This window comes from Mytilus edulis, chromosome 9 (assembly GCF_963676685.1).
Source record: "Mytilus edulis chromosome 9, xbMytEdul2.2, whole genome shotgun sequence".
NCBI lineage: Eukaryota > Metazoa > Mollusca > Bivalvia > Mytilida > Mytilidae > Mytilus > Mytilus edulis.
The window spans coordinates 77222385-77241215 of record NC_092352.1 but is presented as its reverse complement, the minus strand read 5'-3'; the positions used below and the strand labels follow the sequence as shown (position 1 = coordinate 77241215).

Genomic DNA, 18831 nt, shown 5'->3' with positions numbered 1-18831 from the left:
TAAGATTGCAGAAGATGTTTCCAAGTCGAACATCTTCAGGTTAAGTTTATCCGATGAGCTTGGTTTTTGCTTTGGAAGGATTCGAGTGTCTTTTACCAGACGAGTGCTTGTTTTAATCTTGGAGCTACCTTTGTTACATTCATTGTTGCTGTTTATTTAATGGATTTTTAAATGTTTATTAAATCTAATTTTTTTTTTGGAGGGGGAAGGGGGGGGGGTAAACATTTTTTATCGTGTTTGAGAACCACTTCAATGTAAAATCAATGAAGGTTACGATGAGGATATAATAGGTGTTCGTCAGTGCAACGCATGGTTTTACTATCTTCCTCAAAAATGTAATAATTATTAGAATTTGTTTGTATGCAAACAGGGAAGACTTTGTATGCAAACAATGTCTCGGGGAAAAAAACGATACATACCTGTCAATACTGAATATCAGTGATAAGATCTAATTATAAACTCAACTCAACTTTAAATAGATTATAATAAATATTGTTTATGGTCAAACAAGGAAAAAACTACATATTAGTAAAAAAAAATATTTGAAGATAAAGATACAATTTAACTTGTTGCATGTGCACTATAACTTGTTACATTCTTTTAACTTTTTAATGTATAAATACATGTAACTACATGTAATTAAGACAGCATCTCATTTTTTTATATTTAAAAAGGAACTTCCCTTTTAAAGATATATACTATAACTACGCATTAATAAATAAAGAAGTGCGTTGTACACATACCGTTTGTTGTAAATCGGAAAAACAGGAATGTGTACACAATGAATTAGAAATAATATCGTAATAGATAAGCGTGTGCATACTTGTTTTTTTTTTGCTGTTTTTTTTAGGGGGTGTGATTAAGAGATTTCTTGAAATTTAAATTTACTCTTGAATTACCATTCTAATGTGTTGTCCTTCTTTCGCTTTGAGAAGAAGGTCGTGTTCTCTACCATGTTTCAAAAACAAATTCGAACCCAAAATGTATGTAGGATATCGTCTTGGTTAAGTTCTTCATGATCTTTTAAGAACTGATTCAAGTTCATTGAATTCCCACATATTCTTTTGCAGTTTAGTGGACTCCACACACTGTGGTTGTGGTGATGTTGAAACTAATTATCACGTCAAAACTGAAATACAACGTCAGCTGTGTTTTGAACAACGCTGAAAACCAAACGGATATTTTTTTGGTATTGCTCGATTTGAAATTAAATCAAATCATTCTTTAAGTATGAACATGTAATGCCTCCACATGTTAATATGCATGAGCATATAGCATGGTATGAACAAAATATTTCCTAATTAAATATATTAACTTATTACACCCTAAAAAGGAAGAGCACTGATTTGCCCCTTTTTGAAGTGTTGTCCGGAGTAGCAGTTACAATTCTACATGTGAGTTTCATTTCACGCGATCCACGAATATTGTGTCTGGGTAGGTTCACATGTTTTCTCCCTGACCAAGTACGTATAGAGTCTAAAGCAGCGTGCTCATATAGTATAAAAGAGGGACGAAAGATACCAGAGGGACAGTCAATACGACAATACTAAGATGTATCTCATCTGTCTGTTTAGTTTCTGAACAATAAAATATTTTTAAAAGAGATGCAAAAGACACAAAAAGGGATATTCAACCCCCACAAGTCGAAATCAAACTAACAACGCAACGCTACTGCTAAAGGGGGGGGGGGGGGAATCATACATACAAACAACTTTTCCCCAAGTACAAAAAAACATAACATAAAAAAATCAAAAATGATCAACCGAAACCAACAAAAAACTGTGGGCGATATCAGGTTTTCAGTAGGGTAAACAGATATTGCATCCGTTTAATTCATTCGACGGCATTAAATTGCATGAGATATTATACTTAAGTGTTAAAAAATAAGTATTAAACAAAGCACATCTTCTTCTTTTTTTTTTTAAATATAATGTATATACAATAACCATAAATTGTCTCGTAATAGAAGAAGTTCATATCGATTCCCTAATTTCAAATCTTTAAAGAACTGAAATTGGTGGTTGTCCAATCGGTTTTCGAAGACCCTCGGTTACAGCTTTCCAAAATAAATCTTCGCCCATACCTGTCTTATATTTAAGATGCGGTGTACTATCCAGTAAGGTACGCAAGGGACTGGTCATATTTTTCGAGTTTATGTTCTCAAGCATTATCAAAAGAAAAACCTCTCGACCTTGTCTTCGTCGTCTTTCTTGAACAATGTCAACTTCCCACTGGCACCATTCACTTTTGGCAAATGCATTTGACATTATGACAACAACTTTCCAAGATTTTTTCAATAATGTATCTACATTTCCAATTATCGTTTCACCAACAGCAAAATCTCTGTGATGAATGCAAAGTTTAAATCCTTCCTCGTTTTCAAGCTTCTTGACAAACTCGTTATGCACCCATAAACGGTTTGCATCGCAGTAAACGACAAACGCATGGTACTCGTAATCTTCACTGTTATCTAAGGGAAGATAACCCTGTCGTTGTCGTCGACTAACTTTTAAAAGATATATATAATTCTTTAAATTAGTATAGCACCTTACAAAAACTGTAATTGATACAATAATGATAAATCCGAACACCGCCATTGAAATTGCTATGGTAAACAGTGGATTCCAGAGAGTACATGACTCAATAGTTGGCTTATAATCTTTAAGTTGCATCCCGTTTAAAGCTGGTGGTTGCACACAACGATATCTTTTTGGATAATTGACAATTTCAATTTTGGAACTTCTGAGCCAATTGACGAACCACATTTGGTGACAGGTACACGAAAACTGGTTCGTAGCAAGATTTATTCTACGCAAACTTGACAACAGCTGAGGTGGAATGGATGATTTGTTTACAACTTTGATATAGTTGTTACTCACGTCAAGTTCCTGTAGAGTAGTTACATTGTCAAATATTCTAGCCTCGTCCCAGCCATATATCTTATTTGAATTAATGCTTAGGGTTTCCAAAAGATACATTTTTGAGAACACTTGGTTTGGTAAATAAGTAAGCTTAGTTAACTCTAGATTCAGGTATTTCAGCTTTTCTAAAGGATATAACAGTGGACCTAAAAGTATCCTTCCAGGATTAATAACATTTTGAGCAAGATCTAAATGTTGGAGATTTCTGCAGTTTGAAAATAGATCTGCGAGAGCAGAGTGATTCAATTTATCAAAATGGAAATTACATTCACGTAAGGATAAATATATAAGAGATGTACTATTGAAAGCCCCTTTCTCTAAAGTTTCTAAGTTTTTCCTTCCGACAGCCATGAGGTATAATTTCTTCAAAGAATTCAAATATGCGAACGTGTTTGTTTGAATACGTTTCAACAAATTTTGTTCCAAGCGAAGTTCAGTCAACCTTGGAAGGCACTTAAGTGGACGTATATTCTTTAAACTGTTAAAGGCTAAACTTAGAAATGTCAAATTTGGCATTTTACTGTTGCTGGTATCATGAAAGCAAAAAGAAGGAAGGTCGCTTATGTCATTGTATCCAAGATCCAGTCGGTGAATATTCTGTAAATATCCCAATATAACTGTTTTTATTTGGTTCTGTTGGAGTTTTAGTTTAATCAATTTTTCTACATTTGAAAATGTTGACAAATTGCAAACATTAAAGTTATTGCCTGTAAGACGAATGCTTTTAGATTTCCTGTTTAGAAGAGTATCAAACATATCAATCGGCACCTCCGTCCAAGCGTTGTCAGTAAAACTTATACTTCGTAGCCGATTTGGTTTTATATTTTTCAAAGCATTCCTAATATCAATTGGCTTCAAGATTTGTTCTTTACAAATATTCAATTGGACGATGGTTGTCACGTGTGAAAATGCATCTGCTTCCATCTTCTGAATCCCATTGTTACTGAAGTTCAGCATGGTTATACTACTATTTGTGAGGTTTGCCATTGTTATTCCAGAAAGGATTTTTATTTGTCCATTCATAAACGTTATCTGCGTAACTCTTGCTGGCATACGTGGAATATATTCTCCAGAACAGATAGCCTCACGGTGTCTGTCTTGACATATGCATATCGGAGTAGGACATGGTATATCGAAAACACCACCATTATCAGTTGTTTGCATGAACTCCACGTGAAGGACAAACAACAGGAACACCAATTTAAGATCTGTAAATACAAAAGATAGTTAAATTAAAAAGAAACAGAAATTTTGATAATTATTTGGTTATAATCATGGATCATAGTTTGACCTTGATAGTTTTATGTCATTTTACTCGCATGTTTTGTGACTTAAAAACTTCAGAGGTTTAGCTAGCTATAGATATAAAACCATATTAAAGCCATCATTTTCTATATGAGGAAATCATTTGATGTGCTTGAGCTTTTGAATTTTTGATCATGCACTTTCTGCATTAATTTCTCCTTTGCGTTTGATATTTTTGTTATTTTTTACTTTTTTAATCATGCTCTATTGAGTTAAGGTAAAAAGATTTTGGAATTTTAAATTATTTCTTCAAATCTATCATGAAGAAGTGCTTTTTGTCGTTTGATCTAGGTCTGTGATATAAAAGCCTCCTATAACTTTAGTATATTTATTGTTGCTTATTCTCCAACTATTTCTACAATTATCAGGTATAATTCAAGCAATGTTACCAGGATTATAATTAAGTACGCCAGACGCGCGTTTCGTCTACATAAGACTCATCATTGACGCTCATATCAAAATATTTATAAAGCCAAACAAGTACAAAGTTGAAGAGCATTGAGGATCCAAAATTCCAAAAAGTTGTGCCAAATACGGCTAAGGTAATCTATGCCTGGGATAAGAATATCCTTAGTTTTTCGAAAAATTTAAAGTTTTGTAAACAGGAAATTTATAATATCGTCAAATTAACTCTTCACGTATCAAATACATTGTATGTTATACCAAAAAATCTGAAATTGTTTTGATGTATTCTACAACCTCCAAGCTCAATTTTACAAAAAGGGAATATAATTGTAATCATGATGATATTTCAACAAACATATCTTACCTTTTAAATTAAGGAACATTTCTGTCGAACTCCTGACGAAATTTGCAACAACACTGTAGTTAAATGCTAATTATGTAGTGATATTTAAACAACCATCTTTTACATGCATTTACAAAAGACAGGAAAACCGAAAAACTTCCTCAACTTTTGTTAGTTAGTTTTTCAATTGTGTGTATGTTCTCAATTTAACACTCGTCTTTACATTTCAATAGTACCAGAAGAAAAAACGATGTGACATACAGTTTTCCACAAGATAAAAAAAACTGTACCGCCTTATATAAAGAAAAATGTACAACAACCCAATTTCTTTTTGTGTATGGATTACAATAACATATACAAAATTTCAAAATATGTTTTACCAATTGTCTAATTTATGTATATCAAGATAGTTGCGTGTTAAAAAAATAAAATGGTCAGTAAATATATATATGATATAATTGTGCTTGACCTGAACATTAATCTAGTTTAAACTTCATACACTATTTTTTGTTGAAATTTAAAATTTATATCTGTTAAGTTCAAAATGATATAAAAAAATGTATTGATCAATATCAACTACTTTGAATTCCTAATTTAAACAGAGAGGCAAATATTAAATACCAAATGGACTCTCAAAATGAACATAACCTGACAACGTCATGATAAAAAAAATAGAAAAAGACGAACAGACAATTGACGCTGTACATAATACAACACAGAAAATCAAATACCGGGCAAATTAAATCCAACCAAAAACTGAGGGGATTGCCAGTGGTCAGGAAGGGAAATCATATCCTACTCCACCTGTAGCACCCGTCGTGTTGCTCATAAAGTACAAATCCAGTGATAAGTCTTATTTTGTAGGTTAAAGTTTAGTTAATCTACAAAACAATCCATACAATTTAAATTTTACATAATGAAAGAAAATACGAACGTTAGGTTATCAGCTAATATAACCACAATTTCTGCGTTCACTTCCATAATCATCAAATTGAGAATGGAAATGGGGAATGATGTGTCAAAGAGACAACCACCCGACCATAGAACAGACAACAGCAGAATGTCACCAACAGGTCTTCAATGCAGCGATAAATTCCCGCACCCGGAGGCGTCCTTCAGCTGACCCCTAAACAAATATATACTAGTTCAGTGATAATGAACGCGATACTAAACTCCAAATTGTACACAAGAAACTAAAATTAAAAATAATATAAGACTAACAAAGGCCAGAGGCTCCTGACTTGGGACAGGCGCAAAAATGCGGCGGGGTTAAACTTGTTTATGATATCTCAACCCTCCCCCTATACATGTACCTCTAGCCAATGTAGAAAAGTAAACGCATAACAATACGCACATTAAAGTTCAGTTCAAGAGAAGTCACACTGTTTGACATCTAACGGACTGGCAGTGTAAGGACTCGAAAATGTAAAACATCCTATTTTCTGAAGTAGGTCAAACGTATATCCACACTATATCGGATAAGCACATGAGATAAAATAGTCAACTTCACGTCAGAAAAATCAGATTTCGGTTATTCAAACTTAATGTATTACCAATACAGAACTATGACCTCTTAAGGTGAACTACATGTAGGTGACAAAACCCAAGTATGTTTAGAACTACTGTCAATTGGGAACGATATACCGGGGTAAGCTGTTATTTTCGTAGGATCTTTCTTGAAATAAATATCGGACAGTACAGATTAAAGATTTGTTTACCTATGTGTAACTAGTCTTTTCTATAAAGAACGGTCTTTTTCTAATGTGTTTGAGGAAAATGAAATGTTTCTTGTAAAAACTATAGATTAACTCAGGAATATATCAAACGTACCATGTCACTGTGTTGTAGAACAATGCCCACATGAGATACTGATTCCTACCGTTAGAAAAGTAACCCGAGGATACCAAACAAGGCAGATAGAAATCACAAAAAAAAAATAAAAAAATGTTGAATGATTAACACGAAATGTAGAGTGAATGACTGCATAATACGAGGAGTTTCCAATGGTAAATCCTCGTAAATACAGTATCTTGTCCAGTATTGTACCCCGTTGTGGAAATATCAACTTTACAATATTTCCAATCGTGACCGTGAGTTGAGTTCTTAACTCTTGATTTTTTATCTATTATTTGACAACCTTTAATAGGATTTAGATGTAAATTGTTATAACTTGACATATTCGATTTACATGTACATATGATACTACATAAAAAGGAATATCGGCATATGTTATTATTTTTTATCCTACTATTTAAGCAATTTGTAAAATAAATGTTTACACAACTACCTCAAATTCAACATTATAAATGCACATGTACGTGATTCTAAAGTGTCTTCGCAATAGATTACAATTTGCACACTACATATATGTATGTGCTTATCTGTAAGATCACTAATAACCGGACCTACCAATCAGGATTAAATATAAGTTTTAATAGTGTAAACAAATATTTATGGACAGAATTCAAGTAAAATGTGTTGTGATGGGAGATACGTAAGTATAAAGGATAGCATCATACCTTTAACTTTCTCCATTGCAAACTCCATTTTTGAGGCAGTCTTTGCATGTTATATTGTGTACTTTATATGTATTGTTTTCAATTAAGATTGAGGCATTATCCAACAAACACAAGAGGAAGATGAATACATAACAATAAAGTTTACATCCCATGTAGTCATGATAATAATTGTTTACTTTTATATATTGTTATTTTGATGGAGAGTTGTCTCATTGGCACGCACACCACATATCCCTATATCTATGATAATCAAATTTGTGGTCGCTTGTCCAATATTTCCTCCGATGTAAATATTTTATTTCCTCTGATCTAAGTATTTTGACGTCCTACACTTCAATATGTGGTCGTTTGTCAATCCTTTCTCCGGGCCTACAATCATATCTGCATATGTCGTGTGACGTCATGACATTATTATTTTTATTTAAATATGTGTCCTATCAATAAAATAGACTAGCCTTTTAGTAAGCTTACGTAATTAGAACAAGCTTATATTTTTGTATGTGGCGGGGCACCATATTCTTATCAGAGGTCGTTGGGTAACTACACATCATTATAAAAGATTAGTTGTTACACTCATTTGAAATGGACTCGCTTGCAACCAACACTACATCAACACACAACAAACATTTCAATTAACCAACACATAACAAAATACAAATCATAGCTGTATTTTACCGTGTGTTTGGCGTTTAAGATATTCTTACAATTTATGACAAAAATCAGCAAAGACCCATCGAAACAACATCTGATACACAAATTTAATAATACTTTTAGATATTTGGATGATATTTTAGCTCTCAATAATGAAGACTTCAGTATGTATACTAAAGAAATTCATCCTGTTGAACTTACTTTAAATAAAGCTAAAACTAACAATGACCACTGCCCGTTCCTCGATCTTGACATATATATCATTAACGGAAAGACTAATACTAAAACTTATGATAAAAGAGATGATTTCTCATTTCCTATCGTTAATTATCTATTTATAGATGGTGACGTTCCCTTGTCACCATCTTACGGTGTTTATGTATCTCAACTTGTACGATTCGCTCGTGTATGTAACACTGTTTTAGATTTTAACGAGAGAAATTTATGTATTACTGAAAAATTATTACACCAGGGTTTTCGATATCACAAACTAGTCAAAACATTTACTAAATTTTATCATCGGTATAAGGACATCATTCGTAAATATAGCTCAACATGCAGACTTCTTATACGTTCAGGTATTTCACATCCAATATTTTATGGAAATATCCTTATAAAGCACAAAAATGTCAGTATTCACCTCAGAAGCTAACAAAACCTTTAAATAGACTTATTAAGAAGGATTTAGTTACGATACTGTTGTCAGGTCATTAAAGATTGCATATTTTGGCGTTAATATTGATTCACTTATAGGGTCTTTGCATCGGAACTAAACACATTTATTATTAATAAACCAGTTGTTGGCATGACACGGGTTATGTTCTTCTCATATATGTTATGATGGTATGATACTAAACCCCTCACGGGGGGATTGTGCCTGATATTCATATGATGAAGACATAATTTTTCAATCAGTTTAATTGAGGTCCGGATCTGGCATGTCAGTTAACTGCTAGTAGTCTGGTGTTATTTATGTATTATTGTCATTTTGTTTATTTTCTTTGGTTACATCTTCTGACATCAGACTCGGACTTCTCTTGAACTGAATTTTAATGTACGTATTGTTATGCGTTTACTTTTCTGCATTGGCTAGATGTATAGGGGGAGGGTTGAGATCTCACAAACATGTTTAACCCCGCCGCATTTTTGCGCCTGTCCCAAGTCAGGAGCCTCTGGCCTTTGTTAGTCTTGTATTATTTTAACTTTTAGTTTCTTGTGTACAATTTGGAGTTTAGTATGGTGTTCATTATCACTGAACCAGTGTATATTTGTTTGGGGTCCAGCTGAGGGACGCCTCCGGGTGCGAGAATTTCTCGTTGCATTGAAGACCTGTTGGTGACTTTCTGCTGTTGTCTGCTCTATGGTTGGGTTGTTGTCTCTTTGGCACATTCTCCATTTCCATTCTCAATTTTATTACTTATTTCAGGAACCCAAAAATAATGAAATAAAATTAAAATAACTGAATACTTATAAGTTATATTAGTTTTTCTTTTCTTTTATAATTAACTGTTTGTTTGGCGTTTAATATTTCCTTACTTATTGAGGACCCATCGAGCTCCCCCTCCCCTAAGCAATAAAATAACTATTTAGTTTGCATACAATTTGTACAAAATGACTACATTATATCTGTATTTTAGAAAGGTTGGGAAGACATCATTGATAATGTCGTATGCCTATAACATGTTCCAGGAAGAAGATATTCCTCTCGTGTAAGTCTATTGTAGAATCATTTGTATATTTGTTTGAATTTTTTAAAATGTTTTTGACTGCTGAATTATTGTCACATTAACCTATAATGGTTATTTTAGCTGCTAATCAAATTTTTCAGTAGAACGGCATTATAAATAAAGTATACGTCAGTCGGCAATCCTCGGTAGAATCCGTTACTCTCCTTCTTAGATGAGGGTAAGGAATCGGCCGAGTTGAGACGAATGGCGTATACGTTTGAGGTTAAGCTAGTTACAAAACTAGGTTTTTTTTTCAAAAAAAGATATTTTCAGCAAAATGTTTGCGCTCTCTTTACATCTTAACGAGAGCAGATATCAAAGAGAAACAATCAAAGATAGCTGATACAGCAGGATGAGTTAAACAATTAAACAAAATATTGGAACTATCATAATGATTTCCCCGTTATCCTTTGTACTCAAAGCGTTTGGATGTTCTCGATGTCGTTAAATATAGATCTAGGTACTGATATACCAATAAATAGATTATCATTAGAAAGAGGATATCCTCATTAGTTAAAACTAATTTGCATAAAGTTCCTCACCAGTTAAAACGTATTGAATGATAAAGTCATTAAACTATCATATCAACAAACACAAATATACAATAAAATAAATGGACTAGTCGGGAATGCACAATACTTTTCAAAGCTCGATAATTGAAACACAGTTTCTCTGATAAATTTTAGATTTGATTTTAAAACAACTGTTACGGAGAATGACAAATCAGTAGACCTCGTGTTATGGGACACGTGTGGCAATGCGGAGTATAACAAACTACGACCAGTTTCTCTCCCCGACACGGTAAGTTCTTACTGTGCGTTTAAAAATACCTACGTTCTTTCGGTGAAAAAACGACGAAATGACACATTACTCAAAGATAAACAAAAGAACAAAACAATGAACAACACTTATCCCACAAAAACTGTGGTTTGGTTTCAGATGCTTCATTAGGGTACTAAGCAGGTCCTGTTCCACTTATGACAAACATCATGATGTTAATATACTTAGAAATTCAAATATGTTTGATTTCAGTTGGGACATGTAATACACAATTTGCACAATGATTTCTGGTTTAAGTTTTCAAAAATGTACACAAAAATATTCTGATAAGTCATCATCATCTGGAACGATGGACATGTGTCATATGGAGTGGTGTTTTTGTTTCCTTTTTGGGGTCCGAAATTAGTGAGGGTTCTTAAATATTTTATATATTAAAAACGTCGAATTACGAAGAATAAAAGAAAACCAATTACATATTTCCTTAGAATTATCGATTAAAACAAAAAAACAATAAATAGTTATTTCGATCTTCGATTAGAGAAAATGGCAATGCTATATATTTATGCTGCTTGTAATAAAGTGTGTAATAAATCAAAATAAAAAAAGAAATAACATAAAAAGGTTATAACTTGACATAGACGACAATGACAGTCCTTGTATGATTGGAATAAATAAGCTCCTTGATAATTCCCTCCATGCTGCGTTATTCCTTAAGTTTTAGAAATGTTTTCTGTTTTTCAATACCTGCTCATCAAAAAAGTAGTTCGAAACATAGTCTAGGGCTTCTGTTTTTTTAGATGTTTAATACTTTTGAAAACTGGTCGTTTGTGTTTTGATTGTTGTCTTTAATTTGACGTGTAATTTCTATTACATTAATATTTTTATTAAATTAACATGATTTATAATTAAATAATTCAATTTTGGATGTAACGCGTCTTCTGATTGGGTGACGTTATTTTGTAATGAGCCCATAGACATAATTAGTCATGTGACCGTGACGTCATCAACATTTTTTCATGGTTTTCTACGGTTTAAAATGGAATTTAGAATTAAATTATAAGAAATGACTGTAATATTTTTTCTGTCTATTCGAAATAACATAAACAATGTGGTGCACACTGTTAAATAATCCGCTACGCGCGTTATTCAGTGTGCACCAAATTGTTTATGTTATTTCTTCATAGACAGAAAAAATATTGCAGTCATTCCTTTAAATGACCAACCTATTGATTGATTGATAATAATAATTTCAGGATGTCTGTCTGATATGTTTTCCCCTGGATAATCCAGACAGCTTTGCATTTATTGAGGAAAAAGTGAGTAATTACAGAACAGGTTGATTTAAGAAGTCCAAGGTAAAATTGATTGAAAGATTGTTGTTTTACTAACGTTCAGTGATAAAAAGTTCATACATATAGAGGACTATTTCATATTAGACCTTTAAAGTAAATAGTTGTCAAAGCTACTAGGCTTATGATTTTTAAATACGTTAGACGGGCTTTTCGTGTGCATAAGACTCATCAGTTACGCACAGATCAAAATAGTTAAAACGATCTTATCAGAAAATAATAAGATTATACAAGATACAATATGACTAAAAGCAAAAAAACAAAAAAAACAAAAACAAAACAAAAACAAAACAAAACATAGAAAGCAACATTATAATATGGGAGTGAGCTGTCAATTTAAAGAATCTCTTATTTTATCTATCATGCATATTTATTTAAAAAAAATGTTCATATTCGTGGTTTACTATCCATAATTTAATTAGGTTTAAAATTGATATGTTCTCTTCGTGCACTTCTGTACATCATACACCATAACAGATGGAAAAGCAATTCAATCATTTTATGGGTAAGCTATTTGGTGAATCAAAGATTAGCAACAGGAGGACACGACTGGTGTCTCTAGTCAAGCAGGATCTCCTAACCCTCTGTAGCACAAGTTTATTTTGTTGGGGTACTTGTTGCTCAGTTTTCATTTTTTTGTGTATTTTTTGTGAACTGTTCCTTATCGTCTATATTCGTTTGTTTGGTCGGTTTATGATTATGGATTATTATTTCAATTTCTCTTTATTTCAGTGTTGCCCAGACATCAAACGTATCTGTCCAAATGCATTAACTTTGCTTGTTGGTACTAAAAAAGATTTGATAAATCCTTGTCAGAACGATCAGGAAATAAGAGAGAAAGACACAAGCGACTTGTATGCTTATGAGACCGGAATAAACCTGGCCGAACGGATTCAAGCTGTGAAATATATTGAGTGTTCTGCAAAAACAGGAGAAGGAATAAAATTAGTGCTACAAGAAGCAATCAAATGCGTATTTAATAAGACAAAACAACTCACAGAAAAAAAATCAACGTGTAATGTATTGTAGTTGCTTCAACATGTTTACTGAATGTGTTGTCCTGTAATATGAAGTGTTTGTTCTATAGTTCATTGAAAAAATCTGGACGTAAATAATGTGTTTAATTTCACCAGTTTTTATGAACATTATTCATAATTTTAGACTGGAAAATGTTCAATATTTGTATAGTTTTTATTTTCAACCCTAATTTTTCAAAGCTAGCTAAACACCACGAATCAACACTAAGTCACTGGTCATTTATATTTTATAGGAGACATTAGTGGGTTTTTCTTCTTCTGTAAATGGTTTGATACCAAAAAGAGAAGATATGATAAAAGTTATTGTTTGGCTGCTAAAATAATGAAAAAAGCAAGCTTATTCTGGTCGTTCAAAAGTATATTGATTTTGTTGACAAACTAACCGGTTGATTTTTACTTTAACTTTTAGTTCATGTTCATTTGTTTGATAGATCTACTGTTTGTTTCTTAACGTTCACTATATATACAATAAATCAGTCTTGTAATAAAAGACGTCCAGGATGATAGTCGGGGTATTTGGACTGCATTGCAAATAAGTTTATGGTCTGTTGGTAGCAGAATGCCAGGCAGTATTTTGTCATATCCAAAATTCAATCTTTAAAATCAAATATGCATTAAAGTTCATACTTGCCGACATATCTTACAGAATTACAATTTTTCATAATTTGCATGATATATTGCCACTGTACAATTTCCTGCAAAGTAATATAAAAAAATATTTTGATGCATTTTTCTAGATTTTCTGTTGATATCTTGGTTTGAAATTCATGAATTTGAAAATTAAGTACACTCCCTCTCGTTAGGTGTTTAGTATCACACAATCAGAAAATATATACGAAGAACAAAACCCGTATCATGCCACAAACTGGCTTTAGATTTTTTAAAAGTGTTTATTACCGATGCAAAGACCCTATGATAAGGGACAAAAGATAGCAGATGGACAGTCAAACTCATAGATAAAAAATAAACTGACAACGCCATGGCTAAAAAAAAACAAACTACAAAAGACAAACACTAGTACACACAACAAAACATAGAAAACTACAGACTAAGCAACACGAAGCCCATCAAAAACTTGGGTTGATCTCAGGTTCTCCGGAAAAGTAAGCAGATCCTGCTCAGCATGTGGTACCGGTCGTGTTGCTCATTGTATTATGAACCCGGTAAATATTCTTATTCGGTAGGTCAAATTCGTGAAAAGGAAACGGGATTGTAGTTATCACAGAAGGAACATATCTGTTATCATCTGTAAAACGGAAATTTCCATAACGGTCAACCATCCCGTAATGGCGTCTTTAAAATTAAGAAGGAATGATTCTAACTTTACCATTTGAAACTCTAGGTTTAAAAGCTTCCTTGTGAGCAGCAATTCTCTATAAAGAAAATCATGATAGGACATACAAGCCCATGAATATAGTATCCAGTGGGAGATATATACTCCGTATGCAGGCGCTGCCGGAATGTTGTTACATAGTCTGACATAGATATGGAAAGTTCACAATTGGGAAGCTAAAATCATCTCTTTTTCTAGATGTAAGTCAAATATGAAACATACTTAATTGTTTCTGTTGTACCTTTTATCTTTAATTCAATGGGTGACATATTTCCAACAAAGTCACCATTTTTTTTTTATTATTATTTAGCGAGAGAACATCATCTGTATAGCGGGAAGTAAATCAATATTAATACCAAAATATGTAATCCTTAATGACGTGACAACAGTATCGTAGCTATATAACTTCCGAATAAGTCTGCTTAAAAGAGGGACGAAAGATACCAGAGGGACAGTCAAACTCATAAATCGAAAATAACTGACAACGCCATGGCTAAAAATGAAAAAGACAAACAGACAAACTGGCACAACATAGAAAACTAAAGAATAAACAACACGAACCCTCTGTTTAAAGGTTTGGTTAGCTTTTGAGGTGAATACCGACATGTTTGTGCTTTGTAAAGAACATTACCACACAATATTGGATGTGATATACCTGAACGTATAACATGTATATGATGTTTTGTTTACTATTTTTTGTCAATTGTTTTTCCTTTTGATTTGTGCCATTGCGTTATCGGTTAATTTTCAACTAAAGAATTTGAATTCCACTTTGAATGTATCTTTCGCGATTGCATAATCGCAGGTAAATTAATGATGGATTATGAAGTTTTTGACAGTCAATATTAAAAAAAAATGTAATTAAAAAACACACGAAGACCATTGAAGTTCATACTTGTAATACACTATTCCCATTGGTAATATATATATGGGTCATTATAAAAAAAAAGTGCATATTTCGACGAGTTATTATTGAAAATGATGTCATTTAAATGTGTCCCGCTATTCTATAGTATGGTAGCAACGATATAGAAATATGCAATGGGAAAAATGAAGAGTTTCTTCAATTTTAACAATTTTATGTCATCCTTTGATAAAATCGTGTCAATGGTGTTACCAATTTAAAGCATACATTAAGGTACTAAATATTATTGTTTAACATCAAGCAACTGTTCCAATTTGTTGTTTAGGTTTAAATTACGACTTATAAACATTAGTCATATAGCTGTGAATTCTATTTAAACATAAATGTCAGAATACATTGTCATAATAAAAGTTGGCTGTCCTATTTATGGCCGTTGTAAATACTAAAAAATACACTCAAACTGAATATATGTGAATTGTATAAGATTAAATGATAATAATTTACCTAATCTTTTGTACACGACCCAAAAACACTTTCATTTATGAATAAAGATGTTAAAAAAATGTCGCATTTTTATATAGAAATACCACTGACCCTTCAGTAACTCCAATGACACAAAAGTATCACCATTGACATCACATTTCAAATTTTACCTTTATCAAGTACTGAACACAAAACCAAGATCACCGGACAAAAGAAAAAGATGAAAAAATAATTCTTAGGCTAAAATATCTCAAATTATATAACATAATATCCATAACTAAAAATGTCAATAGTGTTACTAAATAGTGTCATTGGTGTTACCAGCATACATCAGTTTGTGAAAACTGTGTATATGTAATACATGATATTGTTAAAACTTTGTTAAATAAGTATTGATTTTCATAAATAATATGATGTTTCGCTTGTTAATAATGAAAGAAACAAAAAACAATGCTGATTGTCATGATATATTCAGTGATGTTACTAAACTGGTCAATGGTGTTATTTTATCAAAATGGTCTCACCATTGACAGTAACACCAATGATTTAAGGTGTATTTTAAGATTCAGTTACGAAACAAGTGCTCCATTCCCCTATTATATATGTTGTTACTGGTGCATGTTTCTATAATCAATATATTTCATTATTCAAAGATCAAATGTTGTCAAAAAATGATTTTTATAAAGGGTACAACATGGACACTATTTCCAATAACGATATAAGCTTTACTTACTTTTACGATTTCTTCACTAAATCTTCAACGTAATTGTTTGTTTTCTTTTGCATAACATGCTTACAGATAACATTGCTAAGGGAGAAACTGTTGTAAATGCCCAAATTTTGCGAAAGATAACTCTTATCCTACTAATTTGTCCTTTGGTTACACCATTGACTTAAAAAATGTTACATTTCCTTTTGGTGAAATTTTTTATTATAAAACCAACATACACCTCCTAAATCATTAAAAAATATTTGTATGTATCAAAATGCAATAAAAAGTGATAAATCATAATAACAAATGATATGAATAATATTCCTATTTCAAGTCTGAAAGGATTTATAGTAAAAAATAACAGCTAATTCTGGCTATCTTCAAGGGGTTAAGAAAACATTAAGGATATTTTATAACATTTCATACTGTAAACTGTATATTGTGTATCACAAAACATTCTTCTCTAACATATGCAAGTGTTATTTTGATATATTTTCATGTCTGTGACTTAAAAAGACCCAATAACATAGTTTTGCATGTTTTTTTTATAATGACCCATATAATTGAATGATTTTTCTTATTTGCGCGGTTCTATTTTATCAAGCAACCGCATGCATTTAATTAAAAAACATGAAGAGTGTGATTTTTTTATTCTCAATTATCGGCAACAATTTATTTCAAACTTACTTACTATTAATCTGATCTTACTTAGACGATCTGAGAAGTTTTGCCAGGTATGATTTTGGAACATGTTTGAACAATATATGTATTAAATACTAGTAACAAATTTCAAAATCAACACTTACGTTTTTACATAGTTGATGCGACATTATGAAAGATTAAAACATGTTTGAAATGTATTCAATAATGACATTTTAAGATATGGCTATAAGGTTAGTCCCATCCGTCACAGAAATGTTCTTCAAGCATGCATATAAAAGATATATTGACGGTACTTCTTGGTCCGTAAGACATAGATAACTGGATATATTACAGGATTCATCAAAAGAAAAGCGTTGTCCAAGAACAAAGCATATTATTTGAACAACACTTACGTTTATAGTTGATGAATAACAGAGAAACGTTCAACAGAAATTTGAGTTTTAGTCGATATACACATTTTGAGATACGGCTGTCGAATGAGTTAAATCCGAAACAGTATTTTTCTTCAGACATTTACAACGAAGATATTGACGGTACTTCTTGATCCGTAAAACGTAGATGATGGGATCTACTACAGGATTTAACAACAGAAAAATGTTGTTGAAGATCAATGTGAGAGTACCTGCTATGGCAGATTTATTCCCCATGTAAAAATAGAACACAAGAATACTTCGTGGTAGAACTGCCACCAAAGATACAGCAATTATCAAACCCAGTGTAACTGCATTTCTACGTGTTCTTATAGATATAGCCTTTTTCTTGGCGATCTGGCTCTCAGTCATACTACTTGTTGGAACAAAATTTTGCAAACTAATCATCCTATATACTACAACACCGTAACAAGAAATTATTGCAACAACAATACATAAGTAAGGAATGTCATGTGAAAATAAACTCAATGTAGTAGTAGTGTTTTTCGGATCACATGGTACTGGTCCGTCGATTGTTGCCATACCAAATCGCAACAAAGCAATGCAGTGACTTAGTATGAAATGAAGTAAAACACCTTTATTGCTGGATACCATGATCAATATTCCTTTTTGTGTTGTAAATGTAGCATTCAGTCGTTCGATGCATATCAATAAAGTCTGTACAAGAGATGACATTATTGTTCCACCAATTAGATGTTGAATCAACAAACACTGGTATTGGAATGTAACGCCTTGTAGGTTCATAAAAACTAAAATATTGTGATAAATGAATTCCAGACCCAATGCGCTGTCGCTGAGACTAAGGTACATTGACAATACCAAGAAACGGTTCTTTTTTAAATCCTTTGAAGTAGTCGATACGTATATGGAACAACCATGGAACAATAACATTGTAGTCACAATTACAAAGTTTGCTATCTTTATACTTTGCCACATGTTCAGTTATTCCATGTACAACTATTGCATTCAATTGATATAAGCAGAAGTAAACTTAATGGATATAAGCGATTATATACCTCAAACATATTGAATAGTCATAAAATGTCTTTTATAGACAACGTGACTTTTAATAAAATATTTATTTGTAGTTGATCATTGGTTGGAGTTATTAAAGTCATATGAAACTATAAAAAAGAGGTTTTTATTACTAAATGTCTAGTTTTTAGCACAAAATTTATATATACATACACTTTTTTCTGAAGAAATTCTTGTTTTTTCAAATTTTGAAGCAAATTAATTTTTTTAATCGCTTGCTTCCAACCAACAATTCGCCTACATGTAATCCGTATGCATTTACCTCAGCCTGG

The 18831-nt window shown here is 32.1% G+C and overlaps 2 protein-coding genes across 3 annotated transcripts; one reads left to right on the top strand and one right to left on the bottom strand.

Annotated features, from left to right (window-relative positions):
* Positions 1-1904: 1904 nt before the first annotated feature.
* On the bottom strand, positions 1905-5108 carry LOC139489096 (toll-like receptor 13). The gene is made up of 2 exons (XM_071275219.1): positions 4996-5108; positions 1905-4129 (listed from the first exon to the last, which is right to left on the bottom strand). The coding sequence occupies exons 1-2, from the start codon at positions 5012-5014 to the stop codon at positions 2001-2003; spliced, it is 2148 nt and encodes a 715-aa protein (XP_071131320.1). The 5' UTR covers positions 5015-5108; the 3' UTR covers positions 1905-2000.
* Positions 5109-7252: 2144 nt separating this feature from the next.
* LOC139489098 (ras-related protein ced-10-like) lies at positions 7253-13117 on the top strand. Of its 2 annotated transcripts, none has more exons than XM_071275226.1 (5): positions 7253-7468; positions 9786-9853; positions 10558-10672; positions 11905-11967; positions 12733-13117. In XM_071275226.1, exons 1-5 carry the CDS (start codon positions 7448-7450, stop codon positions 13027-13029), a joined length of 564 nt encoding a protein of 187 aa, XP_071131327.1. In that variant the 5' UTR covers positions 7253-7447; the 3' UTR covers positions 13030-13117. The 2 variants fall into 2 exon arrangements, with proteins under 2 accessions (XP_071131327.1, XP_071131325.1); XM_071275224.1 differs by having other exon boundaries at positions 9782-9853.
* The last annotated feature ends 5714 nt before the right edge of the window (positions 13118-18831 follow it).

Coding starts and splice junctions, on each gene's coding strand:
- LOC139489098 (XM_071275224.1), top strand. CDS start 7,428: ATGGACAGAATTCAAGTAAAATGTGTTGTGATGGGAGATAC. Junction 9,854..10,557: donor GAAGAAGATATTCCTCTCGT/GTAAGTCTATTG, acceptor GATAAATTTTAG/ATTTGATTTTAAAACAACTG. Junction 10,673..11,904: donor CAGTTTCTCTCCCCGACACG/GTAAGTTCTTAC, acceptor TAATAATTTCAG/GATGTCTGTCTGATATGTTT.